This window comes from Cyprinus carpio, chromosome A5 (assembly GCF_018340385.1).
Source record: "Cyprinus carpio isolate SPL01 chromosome A5, ASM1834038v1, whole genome shotgun sequence".
In the NCBI taxonomy this organism is placed as follows: Eukaryota; Metazoa; Chordata; class Actinopteri; order Cypriniformes; family Cyprinidae; genus Cyprinus; species Cyprinus carpio.
The window spans coordinates 20,776,944-20,794,044 of NC_056576.1; the positions used below are offsets into that span (position 1 = coordinate 20,776,944).

Consider the following 17,101-nt stretch of genomic DNA (forward strand, 5'->3'; position numbering starts at 1 on the left):
CTAATTTGACATTGAGAACAGAAAGAACATTTAAATAGGTAAAGCTTAGGAGAAGAAAAAAACTCAAAAAAAAAAAAAATAATAATGTGGTATATGCATCTGGAACAGAACATTTATGTACAGATTTGTGCATTATTTACTGTATATACAGTTGTATATATAAAAATATGTATATGTATTTAAGTAATTCTTGAGAGAGAGGCAATAATTAGTTATTAAGGAATGAATCACAGAAGACAATTGGTTATTTCTCTGTTTAAGCTGGATTTTAAGCTGGAGATGGCATGGGGGAAATGCCTACATGTTCTAGTGCACAGAGGTCTGTAGCGTCTGCCTGAGGGGAGAAGTGCAAACAGGTTGTGTCCGGGATGAGAGGGGTCTGTGATGATGTTACCTGCCCCTTTCTTCACTCTGGAGTTGTACAAGTCCTGAAAGTTGGGCAGGTGCACACAAATGATCCTTTCAGCTGTCCTGACAGTCCGTTGCAGTCTTCCTATATCTGATTTGCTGGCTGACCCAAACCAGACAGTTATAGAAGTGCACAGAACCGACTCTATAACAGCTGAGTTAAACAGTCCGTTATCTGATTAGCGCTTTCTGATTCTGAATATTAAAGGTTCAAGCTTCCACAGGCACAGCTGAGTTAAACTGTCATCTGTGCCTGTGGAAGCTTGAACCTTTAATATTCATTTATAAATATACTGTTCATTGTTAATTCGTACTGGTTTATAATAGATTAACTGTTAAAAGTTTGAAAATTAATATATTTATGAATTGATATATATTATATTGGCTTGTCCCGATATCAGATTTTCACTACAGAATTATTGTGGCAAAAATAATTCATGATAACAATATTATCACAATATCTATAGAAAAAAAAAAAGCAAGTTAATCGTTAACTCTTATTTAGACTTATTTCTGTTTTTTTTTTTTTTTCAATGAATCGCACTCAAAATATGAGTCTTCTGCAACCATAACTACAAAAGTGTACAAAAAAAAAAAAACGTACTATAGATCAGCATTTCCTGGGGACTGGAGCGTCTCACACTGGCTAATTTTTCGGGTGTTTCTTATTTGTTTCTCATCTCTGGCATGATTTTGTGCAGCAGTAGTAGCTACACACTGCTTGGTCGTCCTCTTTTTTTACATTACATTATATTAACCAAGATTAATAAATGCTGAAAAAGTGTATTTAATTGTTAGGCTATTTAATGTTAGCTATAATAATACGTTTACCAATTGAGTCTTATTGTAAAGTGTTATCAGTATTTATTATAGATGATTCTGAATTTGAAAGTTCATGTATTCCCATGACTATGGCGTTGTTTGTGGCTTGCTTTGTTTTTTTATGTCTGTACCAACAGATCAAACAATAATGAAATCATACAACATCATTACCACCATTTTTATTTTAATAATCATTTTAAAACGTTTATGTAGTTGATTATTCTTACATGCGAGCAGTGATGAAACTTCACTTCTGACCACTTCCAAATGGGGGCATAATTTGATTGCATCTTTTTTCTTTTTTCCTCCCTTTCGCTCATTTCCTTTGGCTCTCTCATTGGATTTCACACACAACATCAGCTTGGTCATCTTAAACCATCTGCTTTTGGTACAGCAGGTCAAGAAGCACACACTTTCACACATGCAGAGAATGAAGTAAGCTCCCTGCCAGCACACAGCAGGTTCACACTACATTCAATTTACCAAAGGTCACTCCCCCGTCTCACACACACACACACACACACACACACACACACACACACACACACACACACACACACACACACAGATAGTGCACATATGTGATGCCAACAGGCGCTTAAAGTCCATTCAAAATGAGATGAAGTGCTTTCCTTCTGCTCGTTCCGCTCCCGTGGGAGCATTTAGTAGTGTTTTCCTCTTCTGCTTCAGGGTTTTCATTGCTTTAAATGCTTCTCAGTCTAATTCTGGTTTATTTTGTTCATGCAGCATGGGTTAACCAAGCTTACTACAAATCACTCTCACCCGCTCAGTGCCGCTCTGTGTGCGGTTTAAAGCCGAGATGGAGTGAGTGGGTGGGTATCTTATTAATCACACTGTGTTTATTTCAATTGTTGGTTATTGGTATTTTGCATTTTGCACTAATCCAGATTTTCCAAAATAGCTGTATAAAGTCTCCACTTGGTCGGAATTTAAGAACATTTTAGTTGGTATGTAGCATATATTTCAAATGCTGCAGCTTATGCCACTTCAGGATACATGATGTGCTAGTACTAGGAGAGAGACGAATTTGGCAAAGTAGGTAAAAAGGAATTGAATGTCACTTTACTTTTGAGAACTTAACATTCAGGTGAGTGTTCGAAATTGGATGTTCTCCAGATTCTTTGACAGTATTGTGGGGGAATTCGCTAAGAATGAATTTCAGCCAATTAGTGTTATTTTGCAGCACTTTTTTTCAGTTCAAGGAATTATGCAAAGCAGGTAGCATTGCAAATACACCCTGAAAATTCAGTTTGCACTATTTGTCCACTGTGATACAGGAACCTGCATCATCTCTTTAAAATGCTGAAAGTGTTGTCTGGTTACATGCCAGGGTATAATGCTTCATCATTTGATGAATAACTGCTGTCTCGATCAGTAAAATATCTTTTGAATTAAAGTACATTGACCACCTGGTTTCTGTGGGCAATAATAATAATGTGACCTTAATTGTACAAGGCAAATAGTACAAGGCAAAAAGAGTTTTGTGAATGATGAGTCTCATTTACATCGAAGGTGTGGTTTCTTCATTATTCCAAACCTGACTTGCATTTTACTGGGTTATTTTGAGTCCCTCTAACTTTCACTGTATGGATAAAAACAGTTTTCTTTTGTGTTCCACATGTTGGTGATGACAAAGTAAGTTTTCCCTTTTAAACACACTTTGAAGTTGCTAATAAAGTAAACAAGATTAATGTTTTTTGGAGGCAGAACAGTCTGTATTTGAATGTAAATTTTCTTTTTAACTAAAGCTGTCGAGCACCTGTTTGAAGTCGGTGCGATTAAAAAAAAAAAAAAAAAAGAGGTCTAAAGGCGGCTGAATTTATTTGATCAAAATAACAGTAAACGGCACTATTGTGAAATTATATTACAATTTAAAACAATGTTGTTCTATTTCAGTATATTTTAAGATGTCTAGGGATGTCTCGAGCTGCTTGTAAGGAATTTTTTTTACTGATTGGTATTGGCTATCTTAAGCCCGATCCTTATTTTCCGTCAGCGGTCATGCTGGTGTCATGCAGTGGGTGATGGTGTGCACCTTCCAGTAGGTTTCGCCAACTGCTATTAAATGGAAAGGAAGATGCTCTAATGTCTGTTCTAGCACCTCACACACACGTTCAAGCTTCAGTGTTTAACGTATTTGATGCATACTTTAGTAAAGAATCACTCAAAATTCATTTATTTGCCATTTACTTTAGTGACTTAGTTTATATCACTAGTCCCATATTCACTATTGTGACCACACAATCTGTTTAGATTTACATTTACCTGTGTGTGTGTGTGTGTGTGTATTTAATATATGGGATGCAACTATATAGTTTGCCCACATTTCAATACATAGCTTGTTTTTTTTTTGACCACAGTTTTCAGTTCGATGTTAATGCCTTGGCACATCAGTGTTTTTTTGTTGTTGTTGTTTTTTTGTTTTGTTTTGTGATTTGTGATTTAAAATGTGATTTTTAAAACAAATAATAAAAAAAATGCTCCTGTACATTTCTGTGCACTGGAGAGAAACGTGGATTATCATATCTACTTAATTTCTTTTGAGTGAAGGATTATTTTTTCCTATTATTATCCAAGGGAGTGGGTATCATTGAGAACTATGTAATGTCTGTTTCACTCATTCTGGGCTTCGGAGGCCACCCTCCTGCAGAAACTCCACATATGCATCACATAATTAATAGAACTCATGAGGCTCCAGGAAATCCCTAATATGGACAAAGACTCCAGCTGTCGCTGTAACTGAATAAAAAGAAAACATGAAAACCATAAACACTCAAGTGCGGCAATATATGGTTTATCTGTGTTCTTTAAGCCATCTTGGGTATTTTCATAAAAATGAAGTACATTTATAATCCATTGCTAATCGACATGGCCTTTTTTTTACAGTATAGAATATATTTTCTGCCTCATTCTGTGATAAGAAGCCACATCAGTTCACAAAAGGAAGTTATTACAAACATTTGACTGATGTTGGGGAGTAAAAGCCTGTTATAATGTTCTCTTGTTGGACAACAGGTTTAGAAAAAGAACATATCGAGAAATCCCTGGAAATGTCATTTATTTCTGTGTTGACAGTTGAATTTTCAGCAGAATTACTCCAATCTTCAGTGCCACGTGTCTTTCAGAAATCATTCTATTTAGCTGATTTTGTGCTCAAGAATTTTTTTTACTATTATCAAATTTGAAAAAAGTAGCTTTATATTTTTGTGGAAACTGTGATGCTGATTGTCAGGATTTATTGATAAATAGGAAGTTCAAAAGAAAAGTATTTATTATAAAATTGTCACTCAGTTGAAGTATTAATTTCTTTTAAAAATATCTTAACCCGAAACTAGCTTATATGCAGATTTTCACAGAATTTTCATTTAATGAACCAAAGTGATGCACTAAGGTCTAAAATATCCTTGTTTCTTTGCAGGTCTAACAAATGACAGATGCTCAATAGCAGGAGGTTACAGCAGCTGTCAACATAATTATTTTAGACCACAAGTGATAGCTTTATTTTAAATACCATCAAAACATGCTGGCTCACTGCTGCATTGATGTCTGCATTTGCCAGATTTATGATATGAGTGCAGTCGATTGCGATTACATTTGCAAACCACAGGAGTTGCTTAAACGTCGATACCACTAGAACGGCATATGCATGCAGTCGAAAGTTTGTGATGTTACAGACTTCCCATATCACTCTGTTTTTATCAATCCGTGTGCTTTTTGAATACAAATACCTCTGATGTTTACAGAAAATTCTTTTAATGTTTCCATGAGAGATTTTTTTTACATTCCTAACCTGCATGACAATGTTTAGTTGAATGAAGAGCGAGCCATGTCAATAGGGTCAGATTATGGAGCTCTGTGGTATACAGGTCTCATATCAACACATAGAGACACTTATGAATGCTGTAAAACCTCAAAGCATGTTTTTAAAACATCTGTGAGAGGGATGCTGATACACAACGAATATTCCCTCTATCCCAAGAGCTTTATTTAGCTCTGAGCTGTGGCTGACATGTCTTTGGGCTGTATACTGTAGATGTAGCGCAGTCAGTGTCTCAGACTGCAAACCAGTGGAAATGTTGGGCAAAGTGTTGAATGTTTTGCTGATTTTAAACTATTTATCATAAGTAACGCTACAGTATACATTCTGCTGAAAAATTGAATAAAGAGAGTTTTAATCACATCCTTGTTTTATAAAACATCAAGCAGTTCCCACGGTTTGACAGCGTATATTGATCTGCGAATATAGGACATAGTCATCAGGGATATCCTAGCATCCCGTTCACACTAATAATGAGGGCACAGCAGAAATCAGCAGTGAGTGATCTGCCTGCTACAGTATTTTTCTCTGTGCGTACATCTTCAGCGTCTCTGGCCTGTGTTAACGGGCGTTAACAGACTTAATATTTTCACATAAATGACATTTTGGAAAATTATTGCATTGCAACGCAGTTTGTGCAAGTCCAGAACAGAGAGTTGCAATGAGGCAAAAAACGATCGTCGATCACGTAAAGGCCAAAGTATACTTCGGTCATCCGTGCACCATCGGCATTACGTTATTTTTGTTATCAAGAGTGCTCGCGGACAGCTGCGCACCCCGTGGTACTGCGCATGTGTCAAGCTCATCCGTACACGCTCATCTGCGGTCGAGTATACTTTTGAAAGCTGTGTGTACGCGACTGTGCGCCAGGCGGAAAGGAACGCTGAATGTGTAGTGTACCCGGGCCTTACGTGACTGACTGCTTGCTCGAACCAACAGGAGGAGGAGGGGTCAGTGTTACTCTCAAGTGTGCTGCACTAGTCCTCAAAAGTGAAGCCATCTCATTTCGATCGCCTCCAGGTGGCTGGTCCCAGTATAGGTCATAAGCCCCGTCCTCTCCATGTAATCTAATGAGACGTGGGACAAACTAAATAAATTTCACTTTAAATCTTTTGTTTTCAAACATGGTTTATGTCATTTGGTGTAGACTGTATCATGGTGATGTAAGTTAGGGTGTTCGTTTTTAAAATAAGTTTGGTTTTAGTTAGTTATGTGATGCTATAAAAACAGGAGTAGGGCTGCACGATAATGGTTAAACTGATAATCACGATTATTAATAACGATTATTCTATCCTGCTGAAAAAAACCCTGCTAAAACCAGCCTAAACTTAGCTGGTTTAAGCTGGTCTCCCAGCTTGGTCAAGCTGGTTTTAGCTGGTTGTTTCAGCTGGTCTCCCAGACTGACTAGCTAAGGAAGTGGCCAAACCCCTCTAGAAACCAGCCTTCTGACCAGCTTTGACCAGCTTTTGGTTAGTGTTTTGTCATCTGTATTCACATTACATTTTCTAAGTGACAATTTGTTCGCAAATGGGAAAAAGCCACTCAGATCGCACAGTAAATTTGCTCAAAGATTGTTAATACACGCTGAAAAATAACATTGCCATGCCATTTTCAACACGAAAACTGGTAAAAACTTTAGAAACTCTTAATATAAATCCCAACAATTCCAATTTATGTACACTTTTCCCCATTGTATTGTCACAAGTAGGAAAAGCACATTTATTCCTCAGACACAATAGATCCATTATTGAAACTCAGTGAAAGTTTGATCATGGCACATTTGGTAACAAACAGTACAAATGGCTTGTGAAAAACACACTGGCTGTATGACACTTTCATGTAAGCAGAATATCTCTGTGGAGAGATCACTAAACTCCATCAGAGTTTTCATATCATCAGCGCTTGTTCCACCATCAGTGAGCGTGCACAGGGTTGCCAGATTGCACAAATTAAATATAACAATGGGCAGAAAGTGTATCCTTAAAGGAGAAAAGCTCTGTTTTGGGGCTTAAAGCTCTTCACATCTGGCAACTACAAGCATGAACGCTAGAGAAGACTTGTTAGCAATGCAAGATAACACAAATGCCAAATTAAAAACACGTTTCAGGATAAATAATGAGCCGGCCAATATCGTGACGATTATTTTTAATTAATCGAGAAAGGTGGATATCGTTATCGAGATTAAAATATGATTAATCGTGCAGCCCTAAACGGGAGTATGATGTCATGATTGACAGCTGAGTCTTACAACTTCTCTGAACGAACTGAGGCGCCAACAGACTTTTTCGGGATCTTCAGGAATGGATTGGAGTTGTATTTACCTTATTTTAACACAAGCCTCTTATACGAAAAATCAGCAGACAAAAATTTGACCAGTCAGGCTAATTTAAAAAAGGGTCAGGGGCGTGTGTTTGCGATTGTTTCTAAGGGAGTGTGGGCGGGACTCGGCTCCACTTCGTTTTTACTGCGCAGACCCTGGTCCCGAGTTCGCTACTGCGCAGACTCTGCTCCCAAATCAGCGCAATATGGCCACGTCCTATTGGGACAATGGCGGCTTCACTTTTCTTCAGTGGAAGTGAATGAAGGTGCGTCATCCATCTTTTTTACAGTCTATGGTTACTCTCTACACTGCACTCTTCTGCTCTTTCAGTCTTTGAGGAGACATGGAAAACAGCGCATACAGCAAGAACGGTATAATGGAAAATATTAGTGGTTTTGAAACCGTGAAATTTTCAAATCACGGTATACCTTGAAACCAGTAAACGGCCCATGCCTAACTTCAGATATATGAAGACATTGCACTCATATTACTTCTTAATGGGAGAAGGTGTACGCGCAGTATGGCAGAATAGTCCTGCCCTCTAAATGAAAGAGCTGATTGGTAGTCATTGCATCACTGCAGCTTTTTTTAAAATGCTATTTGGTCATAAGAAACTAAATTCATAAGACAGTTGCTGTAAGATGTCAATGGTGATTTCAAATATTAGATGTATTTGTTGGTAGACAGCTTTGGAAAATGAAATGTGCTTGCATGGCTGAAATAGCTGCCTGAGAAGGCAATTCAAAGATGGCAGCCAAGTGAAATGACTTGGCTTTGAAGGACTTTGCTAACTGGAAGTGCTGCATGTTTTTTGATTCACAAAAAAAAAAAAAAAAAAAACCTGGCTCTTTTTTAAAAAAAAAAAAAATGGTTTTATTTTTTAAACATGTTACACTGGTTGCACTATATGTTTGGTTTTCGTGTGCAGTTGGCAAGGATAACTCATTAGAAAGCTATTTTTGCCATTATTTTGTGTCAGTCTTTTTGTTGCATTACATTTGATGCAGACTGTGAACTCACATTTACAAATATATGTGTGTGTGTGTGTATACAGTATTCACCGGTCTTTGAGAATTCATGAATTTTACATCTGCAGTAGAAAACGATGACCGTGTTATTAAATCATCCTCACAAAAAGATGTTTGTGAGAGGCACTCTATAGGGGAATCCCACTGTTTTTGAGCACAGAGAGATGACCATCTCTGCCCTGCTGTCACTTTGAGCTTTCTCAGATGTGTCCACACATGGAAGAACACCATAAATTAAACCTCTCTTATTATTCTGTATGAGATTTTACTAGACAAGGAGAATTACAGTAAGTTAAAATGTAATTCTCAGTCATCATGCTAAGCCACAGCATACACACCCATTAGCCACTCATTTTTTCATTTTAATACCATAACGCTTTAGACTTCCTGTTTATTGACCGGAGAAAGACAGAGGGGGTGGGAAAAGGAAAAGAGAGGGAGGGGTAGTGGAGAAGGAGGGGGAAAAGAAACACTTTACTTAGGGGGTTTCCACCTTTCCTGAGATGTGAAGAGGCTACAGGAATGTTAATGTTTTATGCATGTCTGGATATTCTTATAAATGTGAATCTATTTTAAAACCATTGATGATTCCTGAACTTACTAATAAAATTACTAACTGTTGATGAGTGACATGAAGTTAAATGTACAGTAATGATGAACAACTTAAACTCTTGCCTAGGGTTGCAGCGGTATACCAGCTTCTTGGTAACATCATGGTATTAAAATTGAAAATTGATGCTTGTCACACTATGTGCATTTGCTTATCTACGGTATTGGAAGAAAAATCTGGATGGAAAATGTCAAGTGCATGTACACACATCCTTTCCTCGAATGTCTGTCAGACTTGTCAGCTTGTGTCACACATATGTATGAAGCAACGAGAATGTGTGAGATAAAACTGATGCTTATACCACCAATCTCCATCCGTCGCTGAAAAAAGACATTAAAATCAGCAGTGTGGGGTTATTCTGGATGTCCAATAAAACATTCAAATCTTCATTTGATTTTTAAATCTGAAGATTGATTTTTTTTTTTTTTTTTAAGCTATTTCCAGTTGATCCTTGATCCCATCCAGTAATCGTCGTAAGCTTTGTGTTTTGTTAATTTCAATAAGAAACAAAGACTCAGCTTTCAAATATTGTCAGTTACGAGACCTGTGAATCCAAATCAAATCTTGAAATACTGTATACCGTTGCAATGTCTTCTGTAATGGTTATCAAATTCTGAAAATCTCATACTTTTGCAACTCCACACATGCAAAATAGCATATTTGTAGATGGAAAGCGACGTTTGAATGGAGTGTCAGACAGTGTGTTTGACTTTAAGTGTGTGATCTAGAGGCAGTAGAAATGTGGGCGTCTGGGCGGGAAATCCCAAAGCACTGCTGGGAGTCAGGGAGTTCTGGAATGCTGAAGGGGCAGAGCATGGAGGAAGGAAACAGACAAAGCTGATCTGATCATAGCAATGAAAAGTGTGTGTACGTGACCATTTATGTTCATATGCACATGCATATTTACGCAAACATTTTCACATCTGACATTTCTGAGTTTTCCTGGCATTTGAAACGATCAATTTTCCTTTTGTGTCCAGCGACTTTGGGGAAAAACTATTGTTTTACTCTTCATTTTTCACCTTCATTTCATTGTGCTTTTGTTGTAAATGGAATTTATCTTTTTAGGCTGTTTGTGTAATATAATTTGTTTTAGAATGTCATATTTTCCACATCTGTTCCAGTGTGCCAGAGATGGTCTTTAAGGGCTTTCAGCAGCCTGCCTTTATAAATAGGCCAGAGTTACAGAGCCCATCTCATCCTGACAGCCGTATCAGCTCAGCATGTGTATGAATACAAAGACTGTTGCTGACAACTTCTGCAAGCTGTCTATGATTGTTTTGGATTTGGCTCACATGGATTTAACACCTATAAATTATTGCTTTTTCATGTTTATTGTCTTAACGTCAAGTTCGTGCCAAAGCTACTGTTTTGATTGACAGGGTTATTCTTTTGAACAATGTTGGTTTCCTACGTCTTGCCTCACACAGCCATTTCATTGGCTAGCTAGTCAGTGCATGTATGGATGTGATAGTTTCCCAGATGTTAATTGTTAATTATGCTTAGCATTTTTATGCTACTGTGGCCTGCTTAGGAAATTATCAAATTGTAATTTGTGCTGCACGAAGCGAAAAACATTTTTGACATTTAGAGGGCACAATCTAAGTTAATCACGGTTTCATCAAATGCATATTCTGATGTACCACTCATATATTTTACATTCTGTTGGGCTTATTTGTTTCAGAAAAATAAATCCCCATTTTTTTGGCATCCAATTCCAAATGTAAATCAAACTGTAACTCAATACTTTCTAGGCAAGATATAGGAGAATGTTTAGTGTGTTTACTAGTGCTTTGTAAACTAATTTGTTCTGTCACTCAGACAGCAACAAAATCAAAGAGCTTTCATTGGCTCCTAAAACATGAAGTGCATAATTTCTCTTGTGTCCTGGAAAATCTAATGATAGAGATTGCTACTGGAATATTAATGACATGAGGAATCTCCCATTTTCTCTCTGACTGTCTCCTTTTGTATTTTAATTCCTCTGTAGAAATGCTGCTTCTGACAGCTTTAAATCATGTTTTTAATGAGATGATAATGGGATCTGTTTCATTGCATCTCAGATTTGGTGGATTGTGTCCAGATGGAGGCTGATGAGATACTTTAATGTCAGGATTGATTTTCTCAGGCCCAGTCACTTTAGTTTGTTTAATGTTTGCTTGAGGTCTGGCTGTCAGGTCAGTCAATTAATGCAAGTAAACAGTAGTTTACATTGTAGTTGCTGTGTAAACTACTGTAGCCCAGCTGCTGTGATGTCTGTTAATCAAAGAGCAAAAGAAAAAAGAGGAAATCAATAACATTAGCAGCTTTTAGGATTCATTTATATTTCATTTAGAATTTAGTGTTCGATAACTTAATTCAATTTCTGTACATTTCCTATTTGCTGAAGGGCACAGGTAAATATGACATTTATTATATTGGGTAAATGTGAAGATTGTTTTAAGTTAATTTAAGTTAGAAGTTGATATTTAAATGTTAAAATTGAAAGCTCTTAATTATACTGTAATGTTGAATGGCTACAGTCAATGTTTAAATATTATTATTATTATTATTATTATTATTATTATTATTATTATACTATTATTCAGTCATAAGAAAGATGCCATTAAACAAATATTAAATGTATACTGTTTATGTTGATTCTACATTAATTTGAAGATTGAATGTGTAATTATTGCAGTATAAAAGTTTATTTAAAAACTTTAATGTTAGGTGGGATTAATAGTGATTTATTTCAGAAAAAAATGTGTGAATTAGTTAAAAAAAAAAAAACATTTTCATCTATTGACCGCTCTTATGCATAGTTCTTATTCATAGTTCTTATTCATAGTGAAATGAGTAATCAAATCAAATCTGATGTATTCTGGTGTCATTTTAATTAAGTGATAATGATTGATTGGAAGATGGATGGTTCCGTAAGTGGTTTTAAAAGGAGCCGTTCTAGGAGCTAATACTTTTAGGATGGCCCCTTCTTTTGTTTCATTTTGTTTGCTATGTTGTACCTATTTTTCCCACAGTACATTATGTATCATGCATACACTTTACACTACACCACTGATTTTTACTGATGGTTACATTAGCGCTTATTTGTTTCATTTTCTATTTTGTTAATAAATCCTGATTTACTTCCTATATCTGCATGTGTCCCTTTCTTTGTTTGGGCCTTTTGGAGCCACAGGTCGTAAAAAAAATGGGGGCTAGTCCTTTTTGTATTTATTCGTTCTAATGTCTTTTTCATTCATTTTCTTCATGTCCCTTAATTTTCTTGAATCAAGCCTCTGAAAGAGTATATTATCTTACCGATTTCACTCTTTTTCTCTCTCAGAGCTGGAGGCGAAGGAGGCCTGTGACTGGCTCAGAGCGGCGGGGTTTCCTCAGTATGCTCAGCTCTATGAAGGTAATCCAGAACTCATCTCACAAAAGTCCACTCATCCCTCCATTTCCACACTATTATCTGTCTCTTTCATTTGCCCCTTAGCTCTGCTCCTTTGTGTGACAGTGTTATTCTTTTCTTTTGGTTTCCCTCCATATCGTTCCTTTAGAAAGGTGCAGAGATGTTCCCTCCTGCTTTGTCTCTGTTCATGTCCATGACTGAATGGATGGAAGCGCTTCACTGCAGAAAGCTTCAGTATTATTTTGTTTCAGGCTTAGTGATTGGGGAAATACATGCGAAACCAGATGGCTTTCGGTTCAGATCCCTTTTGGGTTGTGAGTTGTAAAGCCATGCTGAACCAGTAGGAGTTCCACAGCACTGCTCTGAAGCAGCCAGCACAGGTGCTTCAAAAAATTCAGAGCTTGTTTTAGTCCTGCTGGCCTGCTTCCTAACCAACCAGGGATTGATTTGTGCCATTTCACATACACTAATGCTTAACCAATCTGGAAAGCTCATGCTGGCTCAGTTAACAGGTTATGGAAACAGAAATAATTATGGGGAAATTCATTTTAGTTTAAAATAATTGGCAGATTCAAACCAAAAAAAAAAAAAAATCATCACGTACTCACCCACATGTCAGTCCAAACCCTCCGACTTACTTTCTTCCACGGAACATAAAATAATTTCCTGGTCACCTATTTTCCATATAATGATAGTGAATGAGGACAGGTGCTGTCAAGTTTCACAATGGCAAAAAATAAAGCACAAAGAGTGATAAGTGATTCATATAACTATATTCCAAGTCTTCTGAAGCTGTATAGGTATGCACAATATAGACATTTAGAGATTTCACATTTGGATTTCCTTTGTCGACCGTCATCTAACACTCACTCAAATCAAATCTTTTAAAATGCTAATATTTTAATAAAACTGTTAAATGCGATCTTTAGCAAATCCCAAAATCTGCTTAAATTAACTTACAGTACAGTTACATTAACTTACATTAAACTTACTTACAGTACAGTTGGTACAGTTTGTTAAACAATACAATCCATTGAAAGTATTGTTTCATTTTTATTATTATTTTTTTTTAATCTGTGAAAAAAAAAAATACAGAAACTCTATTTTAGCTATTTTTAAACTCATTTGAGACCTTGGCAGACCATATCACACTACCTTTCTTGGTTGAAGTGATGTGTGGTCTATTGAGTTTCTTTACTTCTTGATGTTTTTACTCGTATAGTACCTGCAGGATTCTGTCGGTGATGCTGTGTGACCCAGACGATGACGAATCCACAGAAAAGTTCTAATATTAGCCTACTCAGATTTCACTGGCAGGGCTGAGCCTGCAACTGAATGCAGATAAATCAGATTTTTGTTTTAAGATCACGCCTCAGTAGGCTTCACGCTCATGAATATGAAAAAAGGAACAAATGTCTCGGGGAGAAAAAAAAGTGTTTTTACCAGCCCTTAATAATAGAAAATAGTTTTTTTGTTGTTGAAATTATGGCTCTCTGTTCATTAGTGAACCAGGGTTCTGGCAGGTCTGTTGTTTCTTATGTCTCTTAATCTAAAAACATTCTGTGTCCTCTTCATAATTATGCCTTCCAATGCTGAGAGCATTTAAAATGTTAATTAAAGATGAAAACAGGATGACGAATGAAAACAAGGCTGTGAGAAATAGAATTGGTCTTTACAATGGTATACACTGTATAAAGATCCCAGATCACATGTCATTTCAAAGCTGTTTTAAAACAGTTTTTGTTTTACTGAAAGACAAGTCATTTGGAAGGATGTTTCATCAGCTAAACAATTGGCACAGAATGTTGTTAAAAGGATACTCCACCCCAAAATGAAAATTTTGTCATTAATCACTTAACCCCATGTCGTTCCAAACCCGTAAAACCTCTGTTCATCTTCGGAACACAATTTAAGATATTTTGGATGAAAACCGGGAGGCTTGAGACTGTCCCATAGACTGCCAACATAATAACAGTGTCAAGGTCCATAAAAAGGTATGAAAGTCGTCGTCGGAATACTCCATCTGCCATCAGATGTGCAATCTGGGTTATATGAAGCGACGGGAACACTTTTTTTTAAGCGAAGAAAAAAAAAACTTTTTTCAATAATTCCTTTGTCAACGGTCTCCTCTGTGTCTCTCCATATCACTGTATGCTCTTCTGTGTCATCCGCGCCACAAGGATGCAATGTTTTATTTCAAATCAAAGCTAAATACACAGAAACAGTGCATCCTTGTGGTGCGGATGATACAGAAGAGCATACGCAGCATACGGTGATGTGGATAGACAGAGAGGAGACCGCTGACAAAGGAATTATTGAAAAAAGTCGTTATTTTTGTTTTTTTCAATTACAAAAAGTGTTCCCGTTGCTTCATATAACCCAGATTGCACGTCTGATGGCAGATGGAGTATTCTGACGATGACTTTAATACCTTTTATGGACCTTGACACTGCTATTTATTTGGCAGTCTATGGGACAGTCACAGGCCTCCAGGTTTACATCCAAAATATCTTAAATTGTGTTTCAAAGACAAACAAAGCTTTTATGGGTTTAGAACGACATGGGGGTAAGTGATTAATGACAAGATTTTCATTTTAGGGTGGAGTATCCCTTTAAACAGTACAATCCATTGAACACACTGTACTTCTATCACTCGCAGCCTCATTTTCATTCCTGTCAAAAAATTAATATGACTAACATCTACCGACACACATCTACTTTACATACAGGGTATTATATTGCATCCTTCTGTTTTTTAGCAGTGCTGCGTTTAAGGATGCTGTGACAAGTTAAAAACAGAACTTGGGATGCATTATAATTACATGCTGCCATATTGATTATCAGCTGATATTAGCAATAATTCCATTTTTAATAATAACAATGTTAAATGTAACCTTTAGCAAATCGCTAAATGATTATCCATTTTTCATACAGCACAATATGGTGATGTCATGCCTAAATTCACTTTAAATTATTAATTTTAGTTCTTAGTGTTTAATTTGTTTGTTTGTTTTTACCAGAATTGTAATATTATTCATTTATCAGTTATTAACAGTAAAAATAATTATCAGCTAATCTGTATTAGCCAGAATTGTAATATTGGAGCATTGCTAGTAATTAGTAAAAATGTGTCTCGAGAACTGTGATTAGCACCACTATTTTGCAACTTCTGAGCTATTGGTAAGTGTGGTCTGGAAGGGACACTTTGCCTGCAGTAGCACATAGGTTTTTCGTTTCCGCTTCAAAGATTGCACTTTATTTTATATACTGTATATATTAATATATTAACGTTAATGTTAATATTAATGTTATTTTTTTAATAGCTAATCAAATTAATTAATTCATTGTGTTTCTCTAAAACAAATAACTGTCAATTCTGCCACCAGCACACTGATAAAAATGTAAAAGCCGAATGCAGCAGCACTTCTGTTCACTTGTCTCATTTAAGCATCCTGACAAACACCTGTCATCTGCTTGGCTTCCTCTGACAGAGTTGTGTATTTTCCTGCTGCATTTCACAGACTAAGCTGGCAGTGCCCTGACCCACGTTGACTGTGACAGAAACAGAGATGTGCTGAATTAATGATTCGCCTGTTCCCAAGATATTCCCGCTGTTCACGTCGTAGGTCCTGTATTGGATTTTTTTTTAACCAATATATATCAAAGCAAACTTGGATTCATTCATCCTCTTGACATTTGCATAAAAATAACTTTAAAAGAAGATGTCACGTAAAAAAAAGCAAGACTTTGATCCAGCGACTGATCACAGAATAACTGCTATGAATCTGTATAGGTCAGTGCTGAGGCATTCTGTGATCTCTGCTGTGTGTTGATGTCCAGTTTCAGCATCACAGTCAGCAGTTTGCCACTTTTATCTCTGTATCATCCCCTGACACTCCATTAAAAGCTCAATAGTCAGTGCTGTGTTTTTGTCTCGTCTCTTTGCAGTTTTTGAAAATAGGCCCATGTGTAATAACCGTATTGCAATAAACATTGCTCTGTTTTTTGTTCATTCGTGTCTGGAATTCGCCTTGTGAATCTGAGTAACAACGCTGATTGGATATTTCCTTCAAAAAGAGTATGAAATAGTGAAACTTAAGAAGTGTTTGGCAGTGTGTAAGTAAGAAAACTCATTGGTGGTTATTGAACTCCTGTGATAAGGACACTCATAACCAAGACATTTTGAGAGGAAGAGACACGAAGAACTTCTGAAATGGCAGCTTTTAAAGTTCACACTGACACGTCATGTGTCATGCTGTATTGCATACTGTAGAAATGCCTAGTTTGACTTAAATGTGACTTTGTTTGGCAGCAGGTTGATTTATTTTTCTTTTGTTGTGGTGTGAGCTGAATTCTTTCTGGCAATCTTCCTGCACTGCTGTCATTAGTTGGAACCTGCAGCTCAGAGGGGAAGGAGGTTAAAACAAAAGCTGGAAATGGGACACCTCAGCAATGTTGATGCAATCAAACACACACACACACAAACAATACACAGGTGTACACACACCACACTCACATTCTGTCTCTCTGTTCCATACCCTGGTTATTTGTCAGTACATAATGTTTTTTTAGCTCGTTTTTGAAGAACATCATTGACACCCTGTAACACATGACGGCTGTCACAGTGTATGCACTTCTTAATTTTAGAGCAAGGTGCTTCAGCTTTCACCCAGGCTTCTCT

At 36.7% G+C, this 17,101-nt stretch overlaps 1 protein-coding gene across 4 annotated transcripts in view; it reads left to right on the plus strand.

Annotated features, from left to right (window-relative positions):
- The window catches only part of LOC109096680 (stAR-related lipid transfer protein 13-like), a 51,949-nt gene that overhangs the window by 15,061 nt on the left and 19,787 nt on the right, over positions 1 to 17,101 (plus strand). For all 4 annotated transcript variants that reach the window (XM_042756384.1, XM_042756383.1, XM_042756382.1 and 1 more), the window contains one exon: positions 12,352 to 12,423. In XM_042756384.1, the coding sequence (XP_042612318.1) occupies positions 12,352 to 12,423 (72 nt within the window). The remainder of the gene's footprint in view (positions 1 to 12,351; positions 12,424 to 17,101) is intronic.